Source organism: Saccostrea echinata, unplaced genomic scaffold (assembly GCF_033153115.1).
Source record: "Saccostrea echinata isolate AGI-Se365-2 ecotype Australia unplaced genomic scaffold, CSIRO_AGI_Sech_v1 ptg000022l, whole genome shotgun sequence".
Taxonomy (NCBI): Eukaryota; Metazoa; Mollusca; class Bivalvia; order Ostreida; family Ostreidae; genus Saccostrea; species Saccostrea echinata.
The window spans coordinates 8,651,833-8,666,709 of NW_026889771.1; the positions used below are offsets into that span (position 1 = coordinate 8,651,833).

General features: G+C 34.2%; 2 protein-coding genes across 3 annotated transcripts in view; one reads left to right on the forward strand and one right to left on the reverse strand.

The window, feature by feature from the left end:
- The first annotated feature begins 41 nt into the window (after nucleotides 1-41).
- Nucleotides 42-9,288, forward strand: LOC133190690 (uncharacterized). The gene is made up of 9 exons (XM_061326381.1): nucleotides 42-81; nucleotides 1,333-1,392; nucleotides 1,660-3,330; nucleotides 3,875-4,033; nucleotides 4,278-4,444; nucleotides 4,645-4,866; nucleotides 5,217-5,307; nucleotides 8,416-8,540; nucleotides 9,093-9,288. Exons 1-9 carry the CDS (start codon nucleotides 61-63, stop codon nucleotides 9,286-9,288), a joined length of 2,712 nt encoding a protein of 903 aa, XP_061182365.1. The 5' UTR covers nucleotides 42-60.
- Nucleotides 9,289-11,058: 1,770 nt separating this feature from the next.
- Nucleotides 11,059-14,877, reverse strand: part of LOC133190372 (phosphoribosyl pyrophosphate synthase-associated protein 2-like) — a 195,952-nt gene continuing 192,133 nt past the window's right edge. For both annotated transcript variants that reach the window (XM_061325974.1, XM_061325973.1), the window contains exons 5-9: nucleotides 14,629-14,744; nucleotides 14,258-14,459; nucleotides 13,439-13,509; nucleotides 12,289-12,435; nucleotides 11,059-12,049 (exon numbers count right to left, since the gene is read on the reverse strand). In XM_061325974.1, the coding sequence (XP_061181958.1) occupies nucleotides 11,891-12,049; nucleotides 12,289-12,435; nucleotides 13,439-13,509; nucleotides 14,258-14,459; nucleotides 14,629-14,744 (695 nt within the window). In that variant the 3' untranslated portion in view covers nucleotides 11,059-11,890. The remainder of the gene's footprint in view (nucleotides 12,050-12,288; nucleotides 12,436-13,438; nucleotides 13,510-14,257; nucleotides 14,460-14,628; nucleotides 14,745-14,877) is intronic.

Here is a 14,877-nt window from a genome sequence, read left to right on the forward strand (position 1 = left end):
TTTGACTACTTTCACTTTGATCAAATTAGATGTGTGAAGAAAATTCTTTTCATAGCAGCCATGGAAGAAGACCAAGAAAACGTAAATTGATCAAATTATATATTTCTGTTTTAAATACAAGTCTTAAAGTTATAAATAATTGATAACAATATTTTTTAGTAAACATCTTTATGAAAAAAATTAAAATTTTAGGCATGCAGTGATGTCTGACAGATTAGTTAGATATGAGAGTTGGGTTGTGACTATATTAGACATTGTATTTGATGGTACTCTTTACTGTTTGTTTGAATTTGTGCAAGTCAATTCATGCAGTTAGATCGATCCTACTCCACAATGGTGTGTGCATTAATAAATATAAATATATTTTTAGCTTGTATAGAACTATATCTAGTGCATTGAATTTGCACTATTCTAACTATATGTCCCTGTATCAGCTATTGGAGGAAATGAATAAAGATTTAGTATTGCCAGGACTTAGTATTGCCCCTAGCCTTCCTCTGTCTTTTTTTCTCTTTTGTTTCAATCCCTTGTCACCCTCAACCTTCATTTATGTGCATTCTTCCCACTCCTGTGTCCTTTTCTTAGTATCACAATCATGCACATCAAGTTTTTTATATCATGTTGCAATTTAATAAATTTATGCACATTTTATCATTATCAGATTATTCTAATAAAACAGAGATCTGTAATAAATATTATCTGCATTAACATTTATTTAGTATTCAGTACCTGGCCATATAAGTGAGTTGTGATATAAATAAAAAATTTTTTTTTTTTTTTTTTGTTTGTTTTTTTTTAAATTATTACAATGTTATTTATGGTTCAATCTCTATGAATAATAGCATCATAAAGTACAGAGCATCATAAAGTACAGAATTTCTTACAGTTTTCTTACATATAGTTTCTAAATTATTTCATCTGTCAACATCTCAAATGTGAAATTCTCAAAATAAATGCGAAATTGAATTGTTACAACTAAAAATTGTTAAAGAATCATTGTTTTGCAATTTTGCCTTGATAATTTCATTAAGTTTTTCTCAATGATTAGTGTATCATTTTGCATAGCAGCTTAAGACAAGAAAATTTAAACATTTCTGCATAATTAAGTGAAAAAAAATCATGGGAAATTCAACTAAAATTGAACTCATAATAGTGAAGTGCCAGGAATGAAAAATTTTCGTTCGTTATGAACTTAATTTGGGGGAGCAGGTCATGTTACCAGCAAGACTTCTTGTTTGGGATATTTGTGAATGTCTTAAAGATCTTTCATCTATTAAATGGTATCATATTTTGTCATTTCATGAGAAATTTTCCTTTCCATTTGAATTTTAGATGCTCAAAAAGCTTGAACAGATGAAAAAAGAATATGCCAGAAAACAAAGGAAACTTGAGGTGAGTAATGTTGAATACAAATTCCTCATGTCAGATCTGTCATTTTGAAAAATATATACCCAATATGTATGCTGTAAAATTAGTTTTCCAATGACTTCTTTCTATACTAAACAATTTGTTGAGTCTGTATACCCTATAACTGTGCTGTAAAATTAGTTTTCCAATGACTTCTTTCTATACTAAACTGTTGAGTCTACAGGTGAACTTCCATGATGAACTCATAAGTATGGGAGCATTTATTTACTTTAAAAAAAAATAATTTTTCAGAAATCTGTTCGAAAGTCTAAAGCCAAGGCACATGTTAAACAGATATTACAAAAGCAAGAGATTCTACGTAGCAAAGAGACGGAACAGGAAGATTTCAAAAATCAAATGAAGGAGCCGGACAGGATCACTACCCCTAACGATCAGGACAATACCTCAAAGACAAAAAATAACCCAAGAACAGACATAGAATCACCAAAGGTCATTGCTAGTGATAAAAACCTAGCTCTCAAAACACCAGTTTTATCAGAAAATTCAGACAAAGGTGATTTTATGATATGTGATAGCAAGACTTTGAAAAGAAGTGAGGAAGATGATATCATCGTTGGACCCCGCGGAGACTCAGAACAAAGTGCTTCCTCACGAAATTTTCCATCATCTTCAGAATCAACAGGAAATGGCAAGAAAACTTTGTCTCTTAAAGCCAGGCGAAGAAAAACTTTGAGTCCGAACACTTTTTCAAGCAACAGAAGTAAGGTACAAGTGGAAGAGATACCTTGTTCAGAAGGAATCATCAAGTCCATTCATATTCCTGATGATGAAGATGTGGTTGAAAATAATGATACCAGGGACAAACATATGAACAGTTTGGAAATAAAGCAGCTTTCAAACGAGACCAAATTAACAGAAAAGCTCAAACCATCTGAGAGTGAATCATCTATAGACTTATTCCCCTCATCCTTTGAAGGCTGTGAAAAAATCAAAACCAGAAGAAAAAGAGGAAGACCTGCTAAATGTCGAAGAGCTTCACTTCCTGCCCAGACCAAGACATCTCTACTTCCTGCCAATGCCAGGAATTCATCTGAGTCACAGGACAGTCAGGAATTAGAAACACTAATGTTGGTTCAGGAGAGTTTAGGACTGTGTAGTCCAATAGAGAAGAGGAAGACCAGACGTTCTCGTTCCTGTCAACCCATTCTTCTGTCTTCTGTTTTCCAGTTCATTATTGATGATGCCAAGAGAGATCAAGAAGAGAAGGATTTTGTATTGCCAACACACACATTTGGAGATCTTATGGAGACAAAAGATTTGCATAAATTCAATGATGGAGCAGAATCTTATGTTGATGATCAGGAGAATAAAATGATTAAAATCATAAACCAAGACAAAGAAATTTCCATGAAAGAGGAAATGCTGGATGATACAGAACAAACACCTTCTTCAGTTTTCCTAGACTCCAAGCAAACTGTGTTTGAACATTGTGAAAAACCACAAAAAGGAGAGTTTATGTCACATCCGGTTGAACAACAAGGTGTTAAAGTTCTTAGTGAGTCAACTTCATTAGGTAAACGTTTTGAAGAATCAAAGTCTTCTCCGAAGAGCAGAAAGAGTTTGGTAAAGGGACATCATTCAAACTTGAATGGCATTGCAGAGTTAGTTTCAAAGGATTCTGAAAAAGAAAATGCTTTGAAGGAGTCTCATATGAATTTAGAAATACATGCAGAGCTCAGTGTTAAAGAAAATGATGGAAGTACAGAAACGGATTCCTCAAAGATTTATGATGAACCAATTTGTTCAGAACCCCAAGGATCAGAAAAGACTGCAGCGTCACAAGAGGGTAAAGAAAATGGCCAGACAGAAGAGGACCTGAATAGCAGTCTGGGATCTGACCAACAAACAGAGAGTGATGATGAAAACTTTGGAGACATTCTCAGAGAAAAAATGGCTATACAGGTACACAGATTTAATTGTAAATCTACACTGTCTTTTTGCTCTTCTTTTTCATCTGATTATTAGATAGAACCAGGTACTAGAACAATGTAGTGGGTGTAAACAGGGGATTTTCTTAATTCTTCTGTATGTACAGCTTTGAATTTGCTCAACATTATTTTGACATTTTCTGGACTTTTTTTTTCTTCACCATTTTTAGCCATATTTTAACGCCTTTCACGCTGTTTCTTTTCTGCTAATTTATGGACACTTTAATATATGATTAGAACTAATACAGGTTGTTTTCAAGATTTAAGTGCACTAATTTATGATTGGGCAAATCAGTTCAAGAGGAGGATTGCATCATATTTAGTGTGGTTATTTATGTATGTTTACAGTATTTCTCTTCCTGATCATATGGATTATTATTCATTGATTTATATATACAAAACTGTTATGTATGTTATTTTTCCATTTTTCATCTTGCCCCAAAAATAGTATGAAAGCTTAAATCTACTTGAAAGAGATAAGGGCCTGTTTGATTGAAAAAGATGCCTTTTCTTTTCAGTTTCCCACAGATGACCCAGTGATGCAAACTCATATTACAGTTTTTCCTTTAAACAAGAAGAAGACGGAGGTGATAGTTTGTCTGTGTAAGAAATCTATATCTGTGTGGGCCTTGCAGTGTGAACAGTTTACCTGCCTCCAAAAGTGGAGTTTCCCTGAGGTAATTACAAGACAAAGTCAAATGATTTCAGAGAAATTTGGTATTATTTTCTGAAGTGTAGAGTTTTACCGCAAAAGCTTCTCTTGAGAGTGATTGCTGTGTAATACATTGCTATAATATAATGTTTATGTTTTTTGATCAATTCAAAATGGCAAATGACACCACTTTTTTTTCTAGAGTAATAGTTTTAGTCTGTGTATAAATACAAAGTTAAATTTCTTCTATACACATGCAATTATTGTAGGATCAAACAGCAATAGGAGGAGATCTCATGCTTCCAAGGTCATCTGAAATCCGATTTGCAGCCATTTTAGGAAGCTCTAATAAGACCCAGTTGTATTCTGCAGTTTTCCAAGAGGACCAAGCCTTCCCTTTGTTTGAAATAACCGATATTCCAACTCCATCTCATTTGTATGTTTGGCTCTCACGTTTAATTTCTCGACTCCTTTAAAAGGATAGTTATCAATATATTTTACATCTAGTAATAATGTGTATTAAAAATACCTTCAAAATAATGTAGCCATATGTAAATTCAAGAAGAAATAGTCCCCACCAGCACACAACCACACACAACAGACTTTATTTTAATACCAGTTTGTTTTCTTCTGCAGGATTCATGTATGTGCTGTAAAATTTAATGAGGTTGTTATTTCTCAATCTGACTCTCCCAACACAATAAAGTTATCAAAGTACGTTATGGACTCCGATGTAAAGAATTTGTCAGAAACCAGAAATCTGGAAGAAACATCTGGTGTCCTAGACAATGTGTGTGGCATCCAGGGGCAGCAACAAGCTGTAGCAGGATACACTAAAGATGGTCTTCTTCATGTTTGGTTTGTACTCTCAGATTTTTCCTGCAAGTATCATTTTGTTTCCTTTAATTTTTTCAAAGTAAAAGTTTCGGCCACCCGAGCAACTCAGTCAAGAGCACCAAGGGTCGCATATACACTGAGAATATGATTCTGTATGTTGTACACGGGCCTCATTTTTTCTTTGAAAGTCGTCAGAGGATATGAAATTTTTCTGGAAATGCTACAGAGTGTAATTGATAAAAAAAAACTATAAATGTATAGATATTTATCAGAAACAATGAGAAATATGCATCTTTTTTATTATTTTACTTTTTAAGAATGCAATTCAGATATTAGTAGAATTTTCAATTTTTACAATTCTTATTTTGTAGGAATCATGAATTAGGAGCTCTTGTTTTAACAGTTAATTTGGCTGTGTACTGGCCCCATCCCTCACACCTTGTTGCTGTGCTTCAAGAAAAAGTAAGCTGTCTAAAATGTTCCCAATGATTTGTCTGATATTTAATAAGTGGATTTTTTAAATAAACACTGTGTTTATCAGTTTTATCATTTCATTTATACAGTAGTCAGATCTCATTATTTCTAACTTGATTGGGCCAAGAAAAAATTTTGAGTTATCTGAGATTTGTGATTTTAAATACATAGAGAAACAAGAGGCCCAAGGGCCTTAACGGTCACCTGAGTATAATACAACAATTTAGAAGTTAAATACACTGATAGTTGAAGCTTTGTTGCCCTAAAGCAAGAGAAGTAGGAAGATCAGGATCAACAAGATAATTAGTCTAGTATTCAGTATCAACTCATAAATTAAGTTCTAATCTGTCCCCCACTTAACACTATGCAGACTATTAACAAACTATTAGTGCTTCTGTATTATTTATAAACCCATATTAAGACCTCTAGCATTGACCTCTCTTATGGTCTTTGAAGAACTTTTAATAAGATAAGTCATTTTTGTCTCATTTTTATTTATCTACCTGTTTATTAAAACTAAGAAAGTACTTTTTTAATTATACGATAAACATTCTTGCATAATTATCTTATTCTATTAACCTTTCAAATACATTATTTACAGTGATTAATTATCAAAGGTGAATGGAAAAGGGGAATAACTTCTCTCAGTAGAATACAAATTAATAGAGCCCTGCCCAGGACCAGAATGCTTAGACCAATGGTCCAGATGTTTAAAAATCTGGTAGAAATATGCTTACTCATATCATTTAAACTTTTACTCAGTTTGCTTCCAATATGCCCAGAAGCAGAGAAGAATTTCACAGGTACAATGCATTTTCACTACAGATTCAACAAAGCCTTACCCTAACACCAGAACCCAAGACCAAGGGTCAAGAAATTTACAAATTTGGAAGAGTTACCCTCATCATCATAACTATGGACTTCAAAGAATTAACACTTTTCCACTATATTATCAAAAGCCCCCCCCCCCCCCCTCGTTATGCCAGAACCCAGAAGATTTAAAAATTCTGTTCGAAGCTCCCATTTTCATCATAGCTAAGCAATTTATTTATCAGCTCAACACTAAGGAGCAGACAGGATTAATTAATGATTAATAGAATTAATGCTTTTTCACTATATAATCAATAGAGCCCCCCCCCCCCCCTCCTCAAGAACCCCAAAAACTGAGGCCATATATTTAAAAATTTTGGAAGAGGCATCCTTGTCTATCATAATCATGACTTAGTTTGTTTATATAATCTCCAGTAGCAGAGAAGATTTTCAAAGAATCAATGCATTTTCACTATATAATCTATAGAGCCCCGCCCTAACACCAGAACCCCTGACCCTGGGGCCATGAAATTCACAATTTTTGAAAAGGCATCCTTATGCATCATAACCATGCACTTGGTTTGTTTAAATAATCTCCAGTAGCAGAGAAGAAGATTTTCAAAGAATCAATGCATTTTCACTATATAATTAAAGAGCCCTGCCCTAACACCAGAACCCCTGACCCTGGGGCCAAGAAATTCAAAGTTTTTGAAAAGGCATCCTTATGCATCATAACCATGTACTTAGTTTATTTAAATAATACCCAGGAGCAGAAAAGAAGATTTTCAAAGAATTAAAGCATTTTCACTATAGAATCAATAGAGCCCTGCCCTAACACCAGAACCCCTGTCCCAGGGGCCATGGCTTTCACAATTCTGGAAGAGGCCCACCTCTTCATCATAACTATGTACTTAGTTTATCACCTTAATGCCCAGGAGCAGAGGAGAAGATTTTCAAAGAATTAATGCATTTTCACCATATAGTCGATAGAGCCCCGCCCTAACACCAGAACCCCTGACCCTGGGGCCATGAAATTCACAATTTTGGAAGAGGTACTCTTGCTCATCATAACTATGTACTTAGTTACTTTATTTAATGTCCAGAAGCAGAGAAGAAGATTTTCAAAGAATTAATGCATTTTCACTATATAATCTATAGAGTGCCACCCTAACACCAGAACCCCTGACCCTGGGGCCATGAAATTCACAATTTTGGAAGAGGTACTCTTGCTCATCATAACTATGTACTTAGTTACTTTATTTAATATCCAGAAGCAGAGAAGAAGATTTTCAAAGAATTAATGCATTTTCACTATATAATCTATAGAGTCCCACCCTAACACCAGAACCCCTGACCCTGGGGCCATGAAATTCACAATTTTTGAAAATGCACTTTTGCTCATCATAACTATGTACTTAGTTACTTTATTTAATACCCAGGAGCAAAGAAGAAGATTTTCAAAGAATTAATGCTTTTTCACTATATAATCTATAGAGCCCCGCCCTAACACCAGAACTCCTGACCCTGGGGCCATGAATTTCACAATTTTGGAAGAGGCACTCTTGCTCATCATAACTATGTACTTAGTAACTTTATTTAATACCCAGGAGCAGAGAAGAAGATTTTCAAAGAAATAATGCACTTTCACTATATGATCTATATAGCCCCACCCTGGGGCCAGAACCCCTGACCCTGGGGCCATGAATTTCACAATTTTGGTAGAGGGCTCCATGCTTATTACAATGATGCCAACAGTTTGACTGCTTGATGTCCAGGAGTAAAGAAGAAGATTTTTAAAGATTGCATTATTTTTGGTGGTTTTAGCCCCACCCCTCAGGCCCCAGGGGGGCAGGGACCATGAAATTCACAATTTTTGTTCCCCTTCACCCATAGATGCTATATATCAAATTTGGTTGAAATTGGTTGAGCGGTTCCAGAGAAGAAGCTAAAAATGTTCAAAAGTTTACGAACGACGTACGACGACAGACAAAAACGGATAGCAATAGGTCACCTGAGTTTACTCAGGTGACCTAAAAAGTGGTTGGGACTTCCAGATCACATTGACTTTTCCATGGTATTCAAGATATTGATGTTAGAGATACACTGAAGGTCAACTGATTTTGTCTTAATAATGCCTCAGAGTAAAATAATCTTTCTGGGACAGAGCTGAATGCATTCAATCAATAGTCTGAGGTTCTGTAGATAATATACTTCATCAATGCTTTTATCAGTACATTAGCTAATTAACTACCAGAGTAGTAATTAATTCTGTAATATTTTATACAGGGCTATCTATTTTGTCCGCTGATGGCTAATTCTGACTGTTTCCTAGCCGGCTGTATAATGTTGGTGAACCCCACAAACTGTCAAACCAAAGTCTTGTTTCCATTGAACAGCAAAAAGTGGAAAGGGTAAATTTCTCTTAATTTTGGTTATATGCCCCGGTACATATACATTTGGAGGTATACTGTACATCTACAAGAATGCCAACAAAACATACCGGGTACTTTATATCTCTCCCAGTTCCACAAAATAATTTAAATGCCTAAAATTAAAAGCAGGTTTTAGAAACAGGTTGTTGAAATTATTTTCTTTTTCACAAGAACTGCAAACAAAATATTTCAATACATTAAAAGCAGCTAGTAAATACAGAGTATTAAATTATTACTTAGAGGTGATGAAATGAGTAGCATGGCAATTACTGAATGAATTCTCCATTAACAACTCAGTATTGTAGCTTTAATCATTTACACATTTTAAAAGAAAACCTTTTTTTCACTCCATGCAGATTTCAGTTTTCTTTTTATTTCACTAAAATGTTACAGTCAAAGCAATTTTTAACAACAATGTTCACAATTATGCCCTTCAAAAAAAAAAAAAAAATTAAAATACAGCTTTATAAAGTATGCATCTCTTAGCATGTCATGGTTTCACTAGCATTTATTGTGTATTTTTTTCTTCAGATGCAGTAGAGCCTTTTATATGGATGATTACATTGCAGCAGTGAATAAATCTGGTTCTCTACATATATGGGACAAGTTTAGTGGAGAAATGGTGTCATGCATGGAGAATACTGATGTTTTAGGAATGTGTAATCATAAAAGTAACATATTCTTAAGCAGAGAACATTGTATACATTGTTTTACATTAAAATGTTAGATTTATATTTTGAGTTTTAGTTACTTTGTAAAAGAACAAAACTAAAAGTATCTGATAGTGGCCATTTCCATCTTAAAAAAATGTGGCATTCCCATTATCATAAGATTGTACATTTATATTAAAAAGTTGATTTTTTTTTTTTTTTAGATTTTTAGCTCACCTCAATGAAGTTGGGGGAGCTTATGAAATACCCTTGGCATCTGCGTCCCAGGTTAAAGTTTTTAGAGCAGTTTTCTTTTCAAGTACTTCTATGCCCTATATTAATCAGAGATGCTTGGAGGATGCTTCTAGTATGTTTCATTGTACCAGTCAAGGTTTCAGATGCTGCAATTTCAGCTAAAGAATGACCAGGTTAATTTTTTTTGGAGCAGGTTAAAGTTTTTTGAGCAGGTCTCATTTCCAAGTAACTATAGGCCCTATATTGACCAAACTTGCATGGATGATACATCTAAGGATGCACACTACTGAACTTGCTTCAAATGCTGGATCTAACCTATATTTTTGGGATGAATGACCAGGTTAAAGTTTTTGGAGCAGATCTCATTCCCAAGTAACTACATGTGTAAGTCTTATATTGACTAAACTTGCATGGATGATACACCTAAGGTTGCACATCACTGGACTTGCTTCGAATGCTGGATCTGACCTATATTTTCCGGATGAGGGAACAGGTTAAAGTTTTTGGAGCAGATCTCATTTCCAAGTAACTATAAGGCCTATCTGAACCAAACTTGCATGGATGATGCATCAAGGGATGAACACTCTCAAACTTGCTTCAGATGCTGAATTTGACTTACATTTTCTGGATGAGTGACTAGTTTAAAGTTTTTAGATAAGTCCATTCCCAAGTAACTGCAAGCCCTATCAGACCAAAATTGCATAAATGTTGCATCTAGGGATGCACACTACTAGTTTAGTGGATGACTTTGCCTTACTTAAAGACAACATTCGTTGAGGTGAGCTCTGTAATCTCTGATTACCTAATTTTTTTGGGTGAAGGTTGAGTTCAAGATTGTAGCTCTATGTAGAGCTATGATCTTGAATGACATGCTGGCCTAGCCACTAAATAGGGAAAGGTTAGCATAGATATTTAATGCTAGGTACCAGGTGGCCACCTTAGTTATCATGTTTTAGAGATTTTGCCCACCTCCTCATACTCTAGCTCACCTAGACGAAGTCAAAATTAGCTTATGCCATACCCCTGGCATTGGCATCCCGGTTAGGAGCAAGTCCATTCCTAAGTAACCATAAGACCTACCTGGACCAAACTTTCATGGATAATGCATCTAGGGATGTACAGTCTCCAACCTGCTTGAGATGCTTGAACTGACCTATATCTTCCAGATGAGTGAATTTTAGCCATACTTTAACCAAATTAGCATGGATGATGTATCTAGGGATGAACACTTCCAGACCAGCTTCGGATGATGAATCTGACCTACATTTTCCAGATAAGTGACCAAGGTGATTTTTTTTTTAGTAGTGCTATAAATATATGGCCTGTTATGATTAAACTTACATGAATGATGCATCTAAGGATGGACAGTAGATGTTGGAACTGCCATTTTCTTGATTAGTGAACAGAAAGTTTTTGGAGCAGGTCCATTTCCGAGTACATGTAACTATAAGTCCTACTTAAACCAAACTTGCATGAAAATGGATCTTGGAATGCACACTAACTACATGTAGAAAAAAAATATAATGTGAGATTTTCCTTACTTATAGAGAATTTTCTCCTTTTTGGGGGTAGTCAAAGACAATAACAATAACAAGTCTTCCCCAGTTTATTTGCCATGGGTCTGGATATAAACATAAAGGACTCACTGTTGGGTGTCCATTTTCAACAAACAAAACATGAACAAAAACAGAAATTTACATTAACATAATATCTTCATACACACATATTAAGTACATTGTTTAGTAAACATTAACAATTTAACCCCTTAACAAGAATCATTTAGTTTTACACAAAACAGTAAGTGTGAACATATCAGTACAATTGGAACCATTTTACAAGTCCTGCAGGAATGAATGAAGGAATATATTTCTGGTATGTAATAGGATCAATAAACTTTCAATATATGAAGTCAAGTCTCACACAGGTGTCTATTTAGTTTCTATATGTATGACAACAGCTGGATGGATCATAAAAAATGCAATTATACATGAAATACATAAACACGCTAAACAATACAGATACAAAAATAAACTGATCTAGGGTTTGGGGGGGGGGGGGTGTCAAGTGCATGTAATTGAGGATCAACAGTGAAGCATACTATATTTGGGGGTAAAAGTTGTCTTCCCATACAAAACATGATTTTTGCATAATCATACATGTGAAAATTTTTTCCAAAATTTTGAAATCTATTTTTCTTCAGACTTTTTTTTGGGGTGTTTGTATTCAAGAAAAATGTAGTTCCCCTATACAATTAAAGCAAACCTTGATCAAACTACAATAATTTCTATTACAACAGGTACATGTACTAGCCAAACTTGAATAAATCCTTGTCAATTTTCAAGCTTTTCTGACCCACATCTTTACATATCTAGCATAAATTACAGACTACAAAGTCTAATGTTCTGGAAACATACAGTCCTGAGATCAGTCATCCAATCCAATGTTTCTGAACAGGTAGGACATGGACTCGTTATTCTGGATACGCCTGATTGCCTCTGTCAACATAATACTAATGTCGACGGTTTTAATTTTGTGGCACTGCATTTTCTGCATCTCATGTGGAACAGTGTTAGTGACAACAACCTATAAAGAAATTCATACAATGAACATAAGGAAAGCAAGCAAATTGATAATCTTTTTATTAACTATACAACTTCTGAATTGTATCAACAGATCTGCTGGAACCAGTGAAAAGGACATTTAGATATTAAAGAACATAATTTGAAATTTTATTTCAATTTGAATTTTGTTCACAAGTTTCTATAGCCATGTCTGATATACATGTATGCCCCAATTTTTTTTCCTGGAACAAATCTAGGTACCTCATCAATACAAGAGTCCTCTATGAGTTTGGGGGCATCTGATGACAAAAGACCATGGGTGGCCATGACATAAATTTTATAAGCTCCTCTCTCTTTCAGAACTTCTGCAACTTTGACAAAAGCATCCACATCATCTATCATGTCATCCTAAAAATGATAAAAATCTTTCATTTTTCTGAGTAACTTGAACAAGATTCCTCTGTGAAAGAGCTACATGTAGCTATGAAAATGCAAGGGCATAAAACAAAAAATAACTCCTGCATTCAGCAAAATTTGTACATAAAATCCCCAAATAACATTTTTTTTAATCCTAACATGGTCACTGAGAATAAACCAACTAGCAGAATTAAGTCAAGTGATTAAACTTTCAGAAATACATGTATAAAATTAAACATTTGAAGTCTTTTGAAATTAGCCACTGGTCTGAAGACATGAAAAATAATATTTTTCTGAAATTCTTTTTGGTCAGTGAAGAGAACTGTTTGTGATTGTAAAAACTGTAAAAAAAAAAATAATTAAGAGTACTATTCCAATTGGACTGCTGTCTAAGAAACACTGGTGTCTGGGTGTCTTCATGTTATGTCCTCTTATTCCATTGATAACTCTAAATAGATAAATCTGACAAGGCCATGGTATGCATACTAATGGATTTTGAAATTAATCCAGTATAATTACCAGTACTTACCACCTAGTCCAGTATAATTACCAGTACTTACTACTTAGTCTGGTAAAATTACTAGTACTTAATACTTGGTCAAGTATAATTAACAGTACTTACTACTAAGTCCAGTATTATTACCAGTACTTACCACTTAGTCCAATATAATTACCAGTACTTACTACTTAATCAGGTATAATTACCAGTACTTACTACTTAGTCTGGTAAAATTACTAGTACTTAATACTTGGTCAAGTATAATTAACAGTACTTACTACTTAGTCCAGTATAATTACCAGTACCTACTACTTAGTCAGGTATAATTACCAGTATTTACTACTTAGTCGGGTATAATTACCAGTATTTACTACTTAGTCCAGTATAATTACCAGTACTTACCACTTAGTCCAGTATAATTACCAGTACTTACCACTAAGTCCAATATAATTACCAGTACTTACCACCTAGTCCAGTATAATTACCAGTACTTACCACTATAATAGCAATCCTTCCTCCCACATCTCCTACAACATTCAATGGTGGCTTCTCCTTGGGCATTAAAGCTAAACATAAGAAATGTACTGTAGCATAACAACTCCAAGTGTTATTAGTTCAGATGAAAAGTTTATATGTGTTATAATGCTCAAGATCTTTCTTTTTTTAACCGATGAAGATTTTTCTCATGATAAAATCGATAACCATGATTTTCTTCTACAATGCCTGAATAAATGTTCCAATATTTAAACATACTAATACTTGTGATTAAAGATTAATATTACCTTAGAGTTTCATTGAGTAAGCTTGGGAGATAATATTTACTGTATAGATTGAAAACAGTGACAGGTTAAGAGCCAATATGCAGCTAATGTATTTTAATATACATGTACATAATGCAAATAATGCAATGTTAGCTTTACAGTGAGCACCTCATTCTTATAAAAAAAAACTGCAGTACATGATATTAAGCATTATACATGTAATAAATACAATAAACAAAAGTTTTACAAGCTTTTTTGGCCAAATGCCCTGTTTAAGTATAGCCTACATCTTATCTTACTGGCCTTCTCTTCTGAGTCTAATTTTTCCTTGCTCACATTTCAAAGTGCATTGGAAGATACAAAAAATTTACATGTACAAGCAAATGCCTGTTTTTCAGTGTAGCTTCAACTTAGCTTACTGGCCTTTTGTTCTGAGTCCCAGTATGTTGGTGTGGGCTGCTACATGAATTGATATCAAATTTATATTTAACAATTGTTCAGTTTAGTAAGAACTATATAGTTAACTTGGCAACAAAGAATTGATACGACATACTTGGCAGGATTTCAATCTTTTTATATTCTACTCTGGACGGTGGCGGTGGAGAATTTCTTCCATCTTCCTTGTCTTCATCATCGTATTTTTCCTCGCCATGAATGACAGCTATTCCTATCCGCAGTCGCTCAGCATAGGAAGTGGCTCGCTTTACAGAGTTCGGATTGCGTGCAACTATTATGGCATTTCTGTAATCTGGAATCTGAAGCAGATAGATTTTGAGGAAACTTTAATTCGAATTTCAAAGCATAATTTAAGATACTAAACTACATGTGTGTTTGTGTGCAACGTACATTTTTCAACATTTTGATGAAAACTTTGATAGATAATATTTTATGATGGAAAATTTGTGGACAGTGGCACCTTCTTACCAATCTTTCTATGTAGTCAATGAGAAATGGAGAAGCCCGTAAATTTTCCACTGGAATGTCAAAAAATCCCTGAATTTCTTTCTGATGCAGATCCATGGTGATAACGTGCGTTAAACCTGTATCAAAATGAACTTCAGATATTGATATACATGTGTACTATAAAAATGTAAGTTTAATCGATTACCTTTATATGATGTAAGTGATAATGTATATACTGATCATAATAGTTACACATAGTCAGAAACGAAA

Coding starts and splice junctions, on each gene's coding strand:
- LOC133190690 (XM_061326381.1), top strand. CDS start 61: ATGGAAGAAGACCAAGAAAAC. Junction 82..1,332: donor TGGAAGAAGACCAAGAAAAC/GTAAATTGATCA, acceptor TTTGAATTTTAG/ATGCTCAAAAAGCTTGAACA. Junction 4,867..5,216: donor GATGGTCTTCTTCATGTTTG/GTTTGTACTCTC, acceptor CTTATTTTGTAG/GAATCATGAATTAGGAGCTC.